This window comes from Tupaia chinensis, unplaced genomic scaffold, assembly GCF_000334495.1.
Source record: "Tupaia chinensis unplaced genomic scaffold, TupChi_1.0 Scaffold000685_1, whole genome shotgun sequence".
Classification (NCBI taxonomy): Eukaryota; Metazoa; Chordata; class Mammalia; order Scandentia; family Tupaiidae; genus Tupaia; species Tupaia belangeri.
In genome coordinates this window covers 2,048,327-2,065,381 of record NW_006160208.1, presented here as the reverse complement: position 1 = coordinate 2,065,381, position 17,055 = coordinate 2,048,327, and the positions used below count along the sequence as shown (strand labels likewise).

Below are 17,055 nucleotides of genomic sequence, written 5' to 3'. Positions count from 1 at the left end.
CCCTACACCAATGTATTTTAAATATTTCTGTTAAAAAGTAGTCCTGTTATAATTATTCCTGTCATGTTGGTTAAGGCACTGGGTGGTTAAGGCCACCCACATGAAAAACCACAGTTCGAGTCCTGGACCTGGTGGTTTGCTTTCTCACTTTCTCTCTCTATCTCTCTCTGGTGAGCACACGTGCCCTATAGCAAATTAAAAAACATTAATAAAAAATAAATTTTTCCAAAAAATTATTTCTGTGGAATTTTTCATTAAAATTTAGAGAAAAATAATCATAGTAAGTTAATAACAATTTGGTCTGATTTTTAACCATGTTTCTGGGCTGACAAAATTGCCAGCTTAGATAAAAAAGAACGAGAACAAATATTTCTGTTGAAATATGCCTTTCATACTTTTATTTTAATTGCCATAAGGCACATGTGTTAGCCAGAAAAATGAAGGAGGGGGCAAAAGCATACCCAGTAGGGTATAGCCATGCCAGAATCTCTTCTCCCTTTTTCCATCCTGTTGGGATTTGGGGTGCCCATGCACATGGGCCCAGTTATATTTTTCAGGCCACAAGGACCAGGGTTCAAGCTGCAGTCAGCCATGTGGGATCTAGCTTCCTTAACCACTAGGTCACAGGGCTGGCCCAGACTTACACGCTTTTGAAAAAACCAAACCATGGGAACTTAAACATTTGAAAACAGAACTGATAATAGAGTATGTCAGAATATTGGCAAATTAGGGAACCAGCAGTTAGCGTAATGGCTATGTCGCTGGACTCCCACGTAGTCGACCGCGGTTCGTGTCCCGGACCCGGTGGCTTAAAACTCACGCCGGGCGCGTGTGCGTGCGTGCCCAAGAGCCCGAGAGGAGAAGGGATTGCGGCGTGACCATCCCCCCGGGGGGTGATTTCTCGCTTTCTGTCTCTATGTCTCTCTCTGTCTGTCTGGCGAGCGCACGCGCCCTACAGTGAAAATCTCTCCCCCCCCCAAAAAAAAAAAAAAAAAAAAAAAAGAATATTGGCAAATTATATAAGAATTGAGAATATTATTTATTTCACTTATTTATTTAATAATTAACAGTTAACAAATTATTAACTTGGCAAATATGTAATTCTGAGTTTTAAAAACAGTTGACATAACCATATAATTATTTCAAAAAATATTTTAATAAAAGAGCTATGTAAATTCTATGTAAGCATGTACATATAAAAAGAAAAGGAGGGACCAGCAGCTGGCATAACGGCTAGGTCACTGGACTCTCATGTAGTCGACCATGGTTCGAGTTCCAGACTCAGCGGCTTAAACTCACGCCAGATGTGTTTGCGTGCGTGCCCAAGATCCCGAGAGGAGAATGGAGGAGAAGGTATTGTGGTGTGGCCATCCCTCCAGGGGGTGATTTCTCACTTTCTGTCTGTCTTTCTGGTGAGCACACGCACCCTATAGCAAAAACCTCACCAAAAAAAAAAGAAAAAAAGAAAAGAAAATGAGACAACAGCAATTATATTTTTATGTATTAAAAAAGTAGTATTTTCTTCATGGAAGTGATAATCATTTTAGAAAAACTGAAAAAATAATCATAAATAGATACAAAAAAACTAAGTGATTACAAAATATCTTTCACTATTTATTTTTTAGTAATTGGAGAAAAAAGAACAATTAACCTAGAATTTTTAAATAATTTTTTTTCTTTTTTTTTATAGGTAAAATGAATTTACACAATTACAGTCACTGTTTAATAATTATTCATGAGGGACCAGCAGATGGTGTAAGGGTTATGTCCTGAACTCCCAGGTTGTCGACCGTGGTTCAAGTCCCAAACCTGGTGGCTTACAACAAACCAGGCATGTGTGCATGCGTGCCCAAAATCCCAAGAGAATGGAGAAGGGATTGCGGTGTGGCCAGTACCAGTGGAGGATGATTTCTCTCTTTCTGTCTCTTTCTCTGTCTCTCTGCTGACTACATGCACCTTGTAGTAAAAATCTCTCTCTAAAAAATAATAATTACAATAATAATTATTCAAGAATACACAATGGTTCAATTCTGGTACTACATACCTGATATTGGTGACCAAAGAATAGAGGAAATATTGATTTTCTTCAGAAACCTTTTTTGACTCTTCAGGAAAAAATTTGTTGTCCTCAGCAATCTCAAAAGCCACACGTTTTCCTATTTTTGATGATTTATACAGACGAAAGTTTCTATTTCTTGTATAAACTCCTACATCAAAAATTAATACAAATAATATAAATGCATGTTTTCTATGATTAGTTTTTTATTTTTTTTTGAGAGGTTTTTGCTATAGGGCACTCGCCAGAGAGAGGATTTATTTTTGTGCACTCGCCAGAGACAGAGAGACAGAAAGCGAGAAACCACCCCCAAGGGGGATGGCCACACCACAATCCCTTCTTCTCCATTCTCCTCTCGGGATCTTGGGCACGCATGCACACACACCCGGTGTGAGTTTTAAGTCACCGGGTTCGGGACATGAACTGCGGTCAACTACATGGGAGTTCAGCGACATAGCCACTATGCTAACTGTTGGTCCCTCTATGATTAGTTCTATAGTCAGCCAATATTAAGCTTTTTGCATAACATCACTAGAAGAAACAATTATTTTCTATATACACTGTAAACAAAATTAAGGCAATATATAAATGAAGATAAAATGGAGTTAACATGATAGAAAGCCACACCCAGAAATAGCAAACTAGAGTATTCTGGAGCAATTCTCCACATAAAAACAATAAGAAAAGCTGAACAAAGACATTAGAAATAAAAATGTTTAGAGTTATAACTGGAGAGCTCTCAGGCAATGAAGATTTGTGGGGCAAAATCACACAGTAAAGTAAAGCATAAAAAAAATTTGGGGCCAGCCCCAACCCCTAGTGTTCAAAGGAACTAGATCACACATGGCCAATCACAGTTCAAATCCCATCTTCGGTGGCTTGAGAACCACGCCGGACCCGTGTACACGTGCACCAAGATCCCAACAGGATGGAGAGATGAAGAGATCACTGTGTGACCATACCCTACCTTTTGTCTCTGGTAAACACACATGCCTTCTGGCATTCTTATTTTAAATCAAATATCTGGAATAAATCTAACAAAAAGATACACGAGATTTTCATTCAGAACATTATGAAACATTACTGAAAGAAACTGGGGAACACCTAAGTGAATGTAGGGACACATTATGTCATGTGCGTGAATTAGAAGACTCAGTATTACAAAAATGTCAACTTCTCAAACTGAGCCATCAACTCATGCAACCCACATCAAAATCCTAGAATGGTCTGTATTTCTGTCAACTGACAATGGACTCTCAAATTCTAATGAAAGCATAAAAGGCCAAGAATATAGTTAAGTCATTTCAAAGAACAAAGTTAGAGGACTTATTTTTGTTAGTGAGGAAGATTGACAAGAGAACTCCACTAATGAAAACAGCATGATACTGGCACAATAGATCAATAGAACAATGGAGAACAGAGTGCAGAAAAGACCGGAATACACATGGACACTGGATTCATGGCAAGGTGATGCTATTTCCTGATTCTGGTCCTTGATTGTCAACGGTACCAGGAAGAAAGGCAGTAAGGCATGAATGTTCCCCTTGGTACCCATTGGCTGGGCCATCCTGACTAATTTAAACCTACTTCTCCTCAACATGGACACTCTCTGAGATACTCAAATGGTCACTGGCAAAAATGCCATTCTTACAGCTTTTCAAGCCATGAGTTTGAACTTGAATATAAAAATGAAGTTTGGGGCCAGCTGATGGCATGGTGGTTAAGGCAGCTGGATCCCCAAAAGCTGACCACATGGGTTGAGTATGGGACCTGAGGCCTGAAATACACACCAGGCGTATGTCGTTGCTGAGAGGAATATGAAAGAAGAGATTGTGGTATGGCCATCGCCCCCCACCCCCAACGCGTGCACGTGCACAAACACGGTCTCTGGCACACATATGCACCTTCTGGCAAAATTTAAATAACTAAATGAAATGAAAATGAGTTTTAGTTCACCAAACTGGACCTCTTGCATTAGGACTCGACTAGTCTGTTAATCGGGCTGAAGTCATTCAGTCCAAGCAGAGCTTCCCAGAGCCTCAGGTTCAGACACCAGAACCAAGAAGAGTGAAAGGGAGCACAGTTGGGCTGAAGAAGTCACCTGTCTGACTGCAGCAAGAAAACTGGTGAAAGGCTCCTGAAACTACCAACGAGCTGACCAGATGTGATGTTCAGTGAAGAATATGCCCAGCCCCACCTTGCCACTGAAGTACTGCTTTTTGTTCTCATTTAAGAGAAGGTCTTGCTGCCATGATCTTCCCACCTCAGTCTTTCAGTTGGGACTGGGTACACCACCATTCCCAGCCTTCAGGTTGGACCAGGAATCAAACTGGGGTCTCCCGTGTGGTCCCAGCCCGCAGAGCATAGCATCTTACCAGTGTTGGCCACAGGGGCTGGGCCCAAGTACCATTTTTATATCATGTCTGCTTTTGTTGTTGTTTAGTTTGCTCTAGGGAGCATATGCACATCACAGAGAAAGAGAGAGAGAAATCACCCCTCAGGGGGATGGCCACACCACAATCCCTTCTCCTCCAGTCTCCTCTCAGGATTTCGGGCACACACGCACATGTGCCCAGTGTGATTTTCAAGTCTCCAGGTCCAAGACTCAAACCACAGTTAGCCATGTGGGATCCAGCTGCCTTAACTTCCATGGCGCTTTTTGTTCTCATTTAAGAGAAGGTCTTGCTGCCATGATCTTCCCACCTCAGTCTTTCAGTTGGGACTGGGTACACCACCATTCCCAGCCTTCAGGTTGGACCAGGAATCAAACTGGGGTCTCCCGTGTGGTCCCAGCCCGCAGAGCATAGCATCTTACCAGTGTTGGCCACAGGGGCTGGGCCCAAGTACCATTTTTATATCATGTCTGCTTTTGTTGTTGTTTAGTTTGCTCTAGGGAGCATATGCACATCACAGAGAAAGAGAGAGAGAAATCACCCCTCAGGGGGATGGCCACACCACAATCCCTTCTCCTCCAGTCTCCTCTCAGGATTTCGGGCACACACGCACATGTGCCCAGTGTGATTTTCAAGTCTCCAGGTCCAAGACTCAAACCACAGTTAGCCATGTGGGATCCAGCTGCCTTAACTTCCATGGCATCCACTGGCCTCTATCATGTCTGGTTTTTAAATGTATGTAATCAAACTGAACCTCTGAGCAGTATGGGAAGGTGCTGGTTCAACTGTCCCTATCAAAACTCCTTTGACAGGAACCTTTGGACACGTAGAAGAGAAGCCAGCCACCGCATTCTCTCCCGCCGCTCATCAGCCTGGGGCTCGTGTCCCAAGGGGCCTCTCTGAGCGGAGCCCTATTAGATCCCCACACCTGAGCTCCCTGAGCACCTTCTGCTATGACGTGCACTGTCACTGCGGGGCAGTGATGGCAGCGAGAGTCTTAAGCATCGTGAGAAGTGGGTGTTGGCTTGTCTCATGAAATGACACAGGACAGTCTAACAGAGTCAGCTGCTGATTCCACTCACCCAGATCTACAAAAAGACGCTTTTCTCCCGTGTTATTCTTCACAACCAGGAAGGAAAGATCAGGACTGCTTGGTCTGGCTGACCTGGGCCTCTCTGGTTCCTCTGGACTCCATGTCCGGCTGGCTCCCGTATCCTCACCTGTGGACATCCTGTTAGAGGAAATCCCTTGTTTTACTGGTGCTTCAGAAAAACGAGAAAATCCATGCCCCGTCGTCTCTGGACCTGAATCATCCTCTCCACTGGCAATGAAGTGGAGAGCAGGCTGCAAAATTTTTTTCACAAAATTACCTAAGGGGAAAAAAAAAAAGATGATGAGTAATTTAACTCTTTTCTGCAAACTAACTCGGGACCTAGACAGAAATCCCCATATGACACTTTCACACAGTAAGGCTTTTTAGATTTCTGGTTTTAAAACTGAGTTAGTACAAACTGTAATGGACCTCTCTGGTCACTTCCTTCTTCTGTGCAATCTCTTACGTTCTCGATTCCTATCCACTTGGGAGCGTGGTGTCAGTTGTAAACAAAGCATTTCCGGAAGGAAGGAACCTTCGTCCCCTACGAACCTGACCTTCACCGCCATCTGCTTCAAGCCTGTGGCTACTGTCGCCTCTCCCTCAAAATGGGCATGGGATAGATGGCCTCAGAGCTAAAGCCCAGAACGAAAGCAATCAAATACATTTACCACACTTCAACATTTCTCCTGCAAGCTCTTAATGTCAGTAGTCTTATCTGTACCGTGAAAAGCTGGTGAGATGATCTAGAACTTTGCAAAACTCACATGTACTATTTATGTCACACAATCAAGCAACGATGTGGCTACTAAGTTGCTTCAGGTACATTACTCCACCTAGAGAGACGCAATACTGTAAAAGCGACCTCTAGACCTCTTACGATCCGGGTTTACTCACATTTTGTTACACAGAAAAAGTTGTACTCTTAAATCAAAATTATCTTTATCCAAATGAGATGTGAGCACTATCTTACTCAAAGAAACAGTTTCTCCTAAAACTCTTGACGTCAAAATGAAAGTAAAACCATTTGGTCCTTGCCATGTCCACATGGTATTCAAGCAGGAAGGAGAAAGGGTAAACACCGAGTGAAAAGAACTCACGACGTATCAAAGGCCAACACAGCAGTGTGAGCATAAACTGATAAATCAGGCTTCCAGGAAAGTCCACGTCGCACCTCCTTGTCACCTGGCAGTCAGAGAAGCACTAACGGTTGCCATGGCGGTGCCCAGGAGACTGGCCGGACCTTTGACCATTGGCAGGGAGCTGGCAGGGCCAGGTTACAGGTGGGTCAGCACAGACACGACACACTGCACCCCCAAACCGCTCCCTGCTTCCTACTCCCCTCTCCGCTCTTGTCACCCTTACCCCCTCATTAGACAGGCCCTCACTTACTGGTGGGGCATAACTCAAAAGAACTAATTTGAAAAAGTTCAGGTACTGTGGCAGATTTGCAGAAAAGTCTGGGGTTTTTTTGTTTTCGTTTTTTTTTTTTTTCTTTTTTTTTTTTTTTGCCATAGGATGCATGTGCTTGCAGGAAGGAGACAGAGAGAAAGAGAAATCACGTCTCTCCTCCCCCGGAAGAGGTAGCCACACCTCAATCCCTTCTCCTCCATTCTCCTCCTGGGATTTTGGACGCACAGGTATCCATTTTGTGATTTCTAAGCTTCCAGGTCTGGTGCTCGAACCACGGTCAGCCACGTGGGAGTCCGGCACCTTACCCATCACCTCGCCTGCTGGCCCTAAGAAAAGTCTTTTTAGGCAGATCCAATCCTCTCTCATATTTAGTCCAACTCCCCTTTTTGAAAGGCTAACAAAAGCTAGAAAAGTCCTTAAAAGACACAGTGAGGGAGGGGAACTGCAGGGAAAGCGTGGGCAGCTTCCTCTCCATCTCTGATTCTGGCAGTTCTGAATTTTAGAGGACAGCTCGGCCGAGGGCTTCCTGTTTAGCAGGTCTAATGAGGTCTCTCACTTTACCAGACTAGACCATCCACTGCTCCCCAAAGTGCCCAAAAACACGTTTTTACAGTTTTCTTCAGGCCATTTCTTTTTTTTTTTTCTTTTGTTTCTTTTTTTGGAGAGGTTTTTTGCAATAGGGTGCATGCGCTCGCCAGACAGACAGAGACAGAGAGACAGGAAGCGAGAAATCACCCCCCAGGGGAGATTGCCACACCGCAATCCCTTCTCCTCCATTCTCCTCTTGGGATCTTGGGCACGCATGCATATGCGCCTGGCGTGAGTTTAAGCCACCGGGTCTGGGACTCGAACCGTGGTCGACTACGTGGGAGTCCAGCAACATAGCCATTACACTAACTGCTGGTCCCTTTTCAGGCCATTTCTGATAGCAAGGACGTAAAGCAAAGGGTCTGCCTTTGCGCGTATGACAGAATTTCAGTCAGAGCCGTTTGACTGTCACCTGCTTTCAAAAGATCTGCAGCAAAGAGTGCTGGCTACCTGACTAATCTCTACCCCCTTCCTCCCTAGTGAGAGATTCTCAGTCCTTCTCTTTGTGGCTAGAAGTCACTGAGCAGACTATGAGGAGTGAAGAGGAATCAAAGAAATATCTTGCTGAGGACTCTGGTTCCACACCCTGACAGCTGCACCTTAACAGTCATGCACCCACTCAGCAAGTACTTACTAAACGCCTGTTTGTATTGATTATTTCTGATGTTATATTAATTAGGTCATTAATAGTACAGATGACATTATTATGTGATAAGCCCTGGAAATACGAGTGCCTAAGAAAGACTCCCTGCCCTAACCAAACATTCAGTGGGACAGAGGGGAAGACAACAGAAACAGGAAATCCCCTCAGGAAGTGGTCACCGCTTTCAAGATAAGCTCTGGACACCGCCACCCGGGGGAACGCCGACCTGAGCCTTAGGCTTGGGGAAGTGACAGAGACAGCCTCTCAGAGGACTTGACACATAAAGGGGGTGTCTTCTAGACAGCAGCAGGAAAAACTGCAAAGACTCAAGGCCTACAGAAAACATGGCCCACATGGACGCTGAGTGAGAGGCGGGCCAGGGTGAGGGGCGGCCGGAGCTCACTGGGCCTCGTGTTGCCAGCTAAGACAGCTGCACTTTCTCCTGAAGGGAGCGAGTCGTCACTGACCGGTTGGAGGCACCCGAGCCATGTCATCAGCTCACTGGCTAGCTGAATAAATGAGTAGGCAGAGAGATACACAGGGGTCAAAAATGGCACGAGTCATTTCCACTTGTGTACCTGGGTGGATGGCGACACCACTCACTGAAAGACACGAGAAGGTGCAGGTTTCGGAGGGAAGATGAGGGGCTCAGTGTTGGACGTGCTGAACAGCAAGGGCTTGGGGAGGGACAGTTAGTGGCCAGCTGGCTCGTGGGTCTGATACCTAGGAGAATATCTGGGCCGAAGTGAAAGACTGGCCCTTCCGCCTTCAACGTAGATGATGGTAAAGCCATGATCGTGGGTGATCATGAAGGCTAAGCGCAGGGTCAGGAGGGGTCGAGGAGAGACCGCAATCACTTATATCTAGCGGTGGGAGAAAGCAGAAGGGATGTCTAGCTAAGCGAACAGAAAACAGGAAGATAAAAAGGAACCTCCAGCACAGCACACGAGGTCACAGTGGCCAGGCGTGACCCTCATCCAGCAATTCAATTCCTGCCATTTACGCCAGCCCCCTGGAGACTACATCGGCGTCTTTTACCCTAAGTGCCCGTGAAACGGAAACATTGGCTGTTCTGAAACAAATGCCCTCTGTCCTCAACTCCCATCTGTTATTCGGATCTAGAAATACTCGCCCCATCCTACCACTCACCCAGGATTTTGGCTTCTACTGAGACTTTAGGTTTTGGTGTTCCCACTCTGCCTATTCGTTTCGTCTTAGGTTTCTGCCATCGAGTATGTGCGCTCACCAGAAAAGGACAACTAGAAACAGTGGAAGTGAGAAGTCGCTTCCCAGGATGGATGGCCAGGCCGCAACCCTTGTCCTCCATTCTCCCAGGATTTGGGGCATGTTAAAACATGCTCCAGGCATGATTTTCAAGCCGTCGGATCCAGGACTAAATCCACAGCTGGCCGTGTGGGAGTCCAGTGCCTTAATCACCATGCTGCCCAATTCTGCCTTTTTTTTTTTTTTTGGGAGAGATTTTCACTATAAGGCGCGTGTGCTCACCAGACAGACAGAGAGAGACATAGAGACAGAAAGCGAGAAATCACCCTCCAGGGGGGATGGTCACGCCGCAATCCCTTCTCCTCCATTCTCCTCTCGGAATCTTGGACACGCACGCACACGCGCCCGGCATGAGTTTAAGCCACCGGGTCCGGGACTCGAACCGCGGTCGACTACATGGGGGTCCAGCGACATAGTCACTACGCTAACTGCTGGTTCCCCTATTCTGCCTTTTTGTATCTTCCCTGGAGCTTCCTCATTTTATACCTGGGGTGTATCTCTAAATGCCAGGTCAGGGACAAATTCTCTGGTTGAACTTCGTCGGTATACAGATGTGGGCATCTAGACTTGACTGCAAACTTGAACTTCGGTCTGGAATAGGAGCAAGCCCTTCTTGATATGATCTGGGAGCCAAGCCCCAAAGCTAAACTGAAGCAAAGGTACAAATCCAGATAAGGCACACCACAGGAAAGGCTGGAAATAGAAAGCCCTTGCACCAATTACCTAGAACACTGCAATGAGCCCTGTTGGAGCAGGAACCAGTAGCAGCGCGTGATACCCGTGATGAGAGGCACCGATGCCAAAGACACCCTGCGTGTGTGACTGCCGAGAACAGGAGGGCAGCCTAGAGCCGAGGGCAAATCCCGAGAACGTGGGAAATCGCGTTTCATTTTTTTAAGGATAGGTTAACAACTACAAAGCTTGATAAATACTTCTCAATTTTAAGAGGGATAGGAAAATATGAGTTTTCAGTATGACTGCCTGATTTTTTTTAAAGTGTACTTACCCACATGAATGTTATCTTTAAACGCCACATCGCGGAGCTGAAATATCAAATGGCGGCTAAACTTTTCGTCAGTGCTGGAATCCAAGTTGAACACATCCTTGGCTGAACAAGTCACACCATACAACTCTTGAAGCGCTTTACAAACATGCTACAAGATGAGTGAAATGTAAATAACTTAGACATTTTGTTTTAAAAATTATCTAAGAGCAAAAACTGAAGTATCTTGGCACAAGTCTGATGTAAAACTAAGAAAAAATATCCCATTAACTATCGGAATATTTACAATATAGCATTCTTACCAATTTTTAAATTAGAGTATGTATCATATTAAATTATTATTCGAGGAGACTTCAACAAGTTTGTGGAAAATGGCATTAAAATTCGAGTTTATTTTGGTGCCAACAAACTTGAAATCCAGGCATAGGTTTTCAATAGCATGTATTTTCCACAAACCTTTTGAAGACCCTCTCCCATATCTCTATGTTAAAAATACACAGGTTTCTTAGAAGTCAGGAAATTTATGCATTAATTTTCTCTAAAGTCACAATAAAAATATTTTTAAGCATCTCTTTAAATATCACCTATTGGGGGACCAGCAGTTTAGCGTAATGACTATGTCGCTGGACTCCCATGTAGTCGACAGCGGTTCAAGTCCCAGACCCGGCAGCTTAAACTCACGCTGGGTGCATGTGCATGTGTGCCCAAGATCCCAAGAGGAGAATGGAGGAGAAGGATTGAGGTGTGGCCATCCTCCCAGGGGGGTGATTTCTCACTTTCTATCTCTCTGTCTCTCTCTTTCTGGTGAGCACACACACCCTATGGTGAAAAAGCCTCTTCCAAAAAAAAAAAAAAATCACCTATCGGTTAAAATGTCACTATTCCATTTCTTCAGGGTTTTATTTATTTATTTATTTTTGAGAGGTTCTTTGCTATTGGGTGCATACACTCACAAGAAGGACAGAGAAACAGAAAGCGAGAAATCATCCCCCAGGGGGAATGGCCACACCACAATCCCTTCTCTTCCGTTCTCCTCTCGGGATCTTGGGCACACAGGCACATGTGCCTGGCATGACTTTAAGCCATCAGATCTGGGACTCGAACCGTGGTCGACTACATGGGAGTCCAGCAACAAAGCCATTACGCCAACTGCTGGTCTAGAGGGCACATGTGCTTACTGGAGACAGAGAGAAAGGGGAAAGGAGAAATCATCCCTCATGGGGGGGTAGTCACGTCACAGTTCCTTCTCCAATTTCTGTTTCCAGGATTTCAGGCATGCACACACACACTCACATGCTTCTCAAATCCCTGGGTTCGGAACTGAAACCATGCAGTCGGACTTGTAGTACTCAGCTGCCTTAACGACCATGTCACGGGGTGGTCCCATAATTTTAATTATTAGAGAGTTTCTCATTCATACAGACCTCAAATTCATTTCTAAGAATACAGCCTCTAGGGCTAGACAACACTGACAGTGAAAGCAGTTGTGCATTCCCGAAAGGAAGCAAGTGTATGGCACGTACGAGATTTGCAGTCAGGTCTAAGTCCACGTTCTAGCCTTGCCATTTACCAGCTTTGTGCCAAAGGTCAAACCTACACCTTATTACTCAGTTGCTAAATGGGAATGACAGCTCCTAACCCCTGGCTAGGAGGAGAAATGAGGAGATTAAGGAATTAGCAGATGCCTGCTACATGTAACTGCTTAAAAGTATTGGCTGTGGGCCTGTCTATGACTGCCGGTTAGCTACATGATCCATTGCAGCACCCGCAGGGTTCCAGTCCCAGACCAGGTGGCTTGCAAAACACACTGAGCATACGTGTGTGTGTGTGATCAGAACACTAAAGGAGGGAGGAAGGGAGAAGGGACTGCAGTGTGACTATGCCCTATGGAGGTTGCTCTCTCACTTTCTCTCTCTTCCTCTCTACCTGTCTCTGTCTCTCTCCAGCAAGTACACACAGCCTCTGGCAAATTAAAAACAAACAAACAAAAAATACTAGCTGTGCAGGCTTAAGATAAGTCACTTCTACCTAAGCCTCAGTGTCTCATGTGAAAGAGGGAGCTACCAAGAACTTGGATAGCGTGAATAAAGCAACAGCTTAGGAACAACGAAGCGACACGCCAGGTCCCTAACAGAAAGGGGACAAGTTCCACGGTACCTGGGAGAGAAACACGCTTCCATCTTGTGTAGTTATTATGACAGTGAACTCTACACTAACGAACTAGCTTCTGTAAGACTGCAGAATCTGTGAAGTCAGAAACTACGTCTCTCTGGCTCACCATTATACTCCCGGACACACAGGCATGGTGCCTGATGGGAGGGGATGAACTATTTTTGATAAACGATGAACGTCAAGCCCTGTACACAGGAGCTACAGAGGAAAGTTCAATGACTCTGTCAGCAAAATAAGTAATCATACGCTCCTAAATTCTCTTTCCCAAGTTAAACTTTAAATAAAATTTTGAGTTATTTCACTAATTCAGTTATAAAATCCAGAAGTTAAAAATATGTCTTTTGTTTGTGCAATGTTAACTGTCAACATGGTTTTGAAAAATGCATTACAACCAGAATTCATTCTAATTGCCAGAGTAGATAATTAAAAGTTAAGTCATGAAGCCAGCAGGTGGCTTAGTGGTTAAGATGCTGGACTCCAACAAGGCTGAGGAATCCTCCCCACGAGCCACGCTGCAATGCCTTCTCTTCCATTCTAGGGATTTGGGGCATACATGCACACATGCTGGGAGTCATTTTCAAGCTGCCAGGGGCAGGGACTTGATCCGCAGTCTACTATGTGGAAATCTAGCACCCTAACCACCATGCCAGCTGTAGAAGTGTTTTAAGTACATTTCTTCTGCATTAAAACTAGGAGAAAGGAGCCAGCTGGTAGTGTGCTGTTTAAGGTGGTTAGATCCCACAGGTAGTCTAAATCTCAGACCCAGCAGCCTGAAAAATATTCCAGGGGTGTGTGTACCCAAAATCTCCAGATGAGACTGAAGGGGAAGGGACTGTGGCATGAACATCCGCCCGGAGGGTGATTTCTAGCTTTCTGTGTCTCCGTCTCTTTGGTAAGCACACAAACCCTACAGCAAAAATCTCTCTCACACACATAAAAAAAGAGTAGGGGTTAGCAGGTGGCGCTGTAGTTAAGGCAATGAATTCCCACATGGCTGACCACAGTCCAAGTCCTGGATCTGATGGCTTAAAACTCACACTGGGTGTGTGTGTGTGTGTGTGTGTGTGTGTGTGTGTGTGTATGCCCAAAATCCTGAGAACAGAGGAAAAGGGATTGCAATGTGGTCATCTCCCTCAAGGGGAGATTTCTCACTTTCCCTCTCACTGTCTCTCTCTCTCTCCAGTAAGTGCATGTGCTCTATGGCAAAAACCTTAAAAAAAAAAAAAAGGACAAAAGGAAAACACACCAGGAGCATGTATGTGCATGCCCAAAATCCTGTGAAGAGAACTGAAGGGATTGAGATGTGGCTGTCCCCCATGGAGGGCACTCTTATTTTCTTCCCTCCCTTGCAAGTGCATGCACCTCATAGTAAAATAAAAATAAATAAATACATAAATCATTTACCAAATTATGATTCAGTTAACATCTAAAAAAAGTTATTTAGTAACTGTATCTACTCTGAGGCCCAGTACAATTGTAATACAGCTTCCTGTAACATAAATTTTTTTTAAATAATCCTAATAGAATTTACTATACAAACCCATATTATTCTTCTTTCAGTAACCTCCTGTTTAACATAGTTAAGTCAAAAATAAATGCTAGAACTCGATTCTTTTCTCTTAGTTATAAATAGTAGTGGCTGTTTCTAGACAATGTTTTGCCAGTAACTAGCTCCGGGCCCTTCAGGAAGATGAGTCTGTCTCTTCTAGGTCTTAATTTCCTCATTTAAGAAGGTACAAAATAAAATGATTTCCAAAATCGCTTCCAGCTTAAATATTCTAACACTTCTTTTTAGTCAGTTTCCTTGAAACTGATCTCAGTACCTACTTTTGACAATAAATGCTTTGGCCTTTATCAGTCAGCTGTTTGTAATGAAGGTCAGAAAACACCTAACTTAAAATCATAGAAAATTCCCAGACTGCCATCTTTTTTCACAAGATACAGTAATATTACAAAATAAGTGGACATAAAGTTCATCAATGAACTTTCATTTTCCCAGCTGAATATTAAAAAATGAAAGAGGCTAGCAGGTGACACAGTGGTTAAGGCTCTGGACTTCCATATGGCCAACAGTAGTTCAAGTCCCGGACCCAGCAGCTTGAAAATCAGGCCAGGGGCATGTGTGTTAATGCCCCAAATCCCGGGAAGGGAAATGAAGAAGGGACTGCGGCATGGCCATCCCCCTTGGGGGATGATTTCTCACTTTCCTTCTGTCTCTCTCTGTCTCTCTCTAGCAAATGCATATGCCCTATGGCAAAAATCTTAAAAAAATAAAAATAAAAAAAGAATAGCAAGACAAAGAAGTATAGAATGTGTATGCTGCATAGGCTGGACTCACTGAATGTAAGAATAAGTGAATCAAGTCATGAATGGATAGAAAGAAAGCAAACTCAAGTTTGCCCTTTACCTCAATGAGTAATGCAACCATCCTCTTCCCATCGGCTTCTGGATTAGCGGGCTTGTTGAATTCCAAATCAAAATAAAGCTTACACACAGCATTCTCCGGAATAACTTCATAGCAGTGCAAGAGGTTTCTTCTAAAATGAATACTTTAAGATGGTTAGAATAATACCTCTTTCTTTTCAAACCACAGAGTAGGGCATTAACTCTCAAGAAGGGCATTAACTACACATGAACATATGAAATAATGGGGCCAGTCCAGTGGTCTGGTGCTGAGAATCTGATCCCACGTGGCCAATCCTGACGTCTGAGTCTCAAACCTGGCAACTTGAAGAACTGAGTGCATGTGGTACATGCCCCAAATCCCAAATAAGGGAGAAATGGAGAAAGTGCCCCTGGTGGGGTGTTTTACCCTGCAATTCCTTCTCCTCTGTGTCTCCCTTAAACTATGAAATAATAACATGGGATAGTGAATGCTTCTTGCTCGTCATACTGATAGTTTCCATCAATGTGACGTAACAATTACAATGTCTAACATTATTCAATCTTACAGCATTATTTATTCACAGGTGATCTTGATATGGTGTATTACTGCTAGATTTGTTTTTGGTGTCACCATGAAACAAATTTTGAGAAACCATGTTCTTTCTCGAAGGAGGATCCCAAGATCACATATTCTTGGGATTCTATGAACGTTACATAAGAACTTTTTAATTTATATTTTCATTAGGAAGATAGTATTCTAAAAATTGGTTTAAAGTATCCTGGATTACCTAACTTCAGTAAGCTTTTAATGTTCACATTTTCAGATTCTCGTTGGGATGAAGGACTTCCACATGAATTAATAAGAAAACACACGGACTTAACACGTAAATGTTCATTTGAACTAAGTGAAATCTGAATGACATCTTACACAAATTTTTCACAAGATACAGTAATATTACAAAATAAGTGGACATAAAGTTCATCAATGAACTTTCATTTTCCCAGCTGAATATTAAAAAATGAAAGAGGCTAGCAGGTGACACAGTGGTTAAGGCTCTGGACTTCCATATGGCCAACAGTAGTTCAAGTCCCGGACCCAGCAGCTTGAAAATCAGGCCAGGGGCATGTGTGTTAATGCCCCAAATCCCGGGAAGGGAAATGAAGAAGGGACTGCGGCATGGCCATCCCCCTTGGGGGATGATTTCTCACTTTCCTTCTGTCTCTCTCTGTCTCTCTCTAGCAAATGCATATGCCCTATGGCAAAAATCTTAAAAAAATAAAAATAAAAAAAGAATAGCAAGACAAAGAAGTATAGAATGTGTATGCTGCATAGGCTGGACTCACTGAATGTAAGAATAAGTGAATCAAGTCATGAATGGATAGAAAGAAAGCAAACTCAAGTTTGCCCTTTACCTCAATGAGTAATGCAACCATCCTCTTCCCATCGGCTTCTGGATTAGCGGGCTTGTTGAATTCCAAATCAAAATAAAGCTTACACACAGCATTCTCCGGAATAACTTCATAGCAGTGCAAGAGGTTTCTTCTAAAATGAATACTTTAAGATGGTTAGAATAATACCTCTTTCTTTTCAAACCACAGAGTAGGGCATTAACTCTCAAGAAGGGCATTAACTACACATGAACATATGAAATAATGGGGCCAGTCCAGTGGTCTGGTGCTGAGAATCTGATCCCACGTGGCCAATCCTGACGTCTGAGTCTCAAACCTGGCAACTTGAAGAACTGAGTGCATGTGGTACATGCCCCAAATCCCAAATAAGGGAGAAATGGAGAAAGTGCCCCTGGTGGGGTGTTTTACCCTGCAATTCCTTCTCCTCTGTGTCTCCCTTAAACTATGAAATAATAACATGGGATAGTGAATGCTTCTTGCTCGTCATACTGATAGTTTCCATCAATGTGACGTAACAATTACAATGTCTAACATTATTCAATCTTACAGCATTATTTATTCACAGGTGATCTTGATATGGTGTATTACTGCTAGATTTGTTTTTGGTGTCACCAT

General features: G+C 43.8%; 1 protein-coding gene across 5 annotated transcripts in view; it reads right to left on the bottom strand.

The window, feature by feature from the left end:
* The window catches only part of PRIMPOL (primase and DNA directed polymerase), a 42,285-nt gene that overhangs the window by 12,617 nt on the left and 12,613 nt on the right, over window positions 1-17,055 (bottom strand). For 2 of the 5 annotated variants that reach the window (XM_027776581.1, XM_006160441.3), the window contains 4 exons: window positions 16,444-16,585; window positions 10,477-10,624; window positions 5,532-5,819; window positions 2,045-2,207 (listed from right to left, as the gene is read on the bottom strand). In XM_027776581.1, the coding sequence (XP_027632382.1) occupies window positions 2,045-2,207; window positions 5,532-5,819; window positions 10,477-10,624; window positions 16,444-16,585 (741 nt within the window). Of the gene's footprint in view, window positions 1-2,044; window positions 2,208-5,531; window positions 5,820-10,476; window positions 10,625-15,052; window positions 15,216-16,443; window positions 16,586-17,055 lie in introns of those variants that run through there. The other 3 variants (XM_027776582.1, XM_006160442.3, XM_014592391.2) reach the window with 2 other exon arrangements.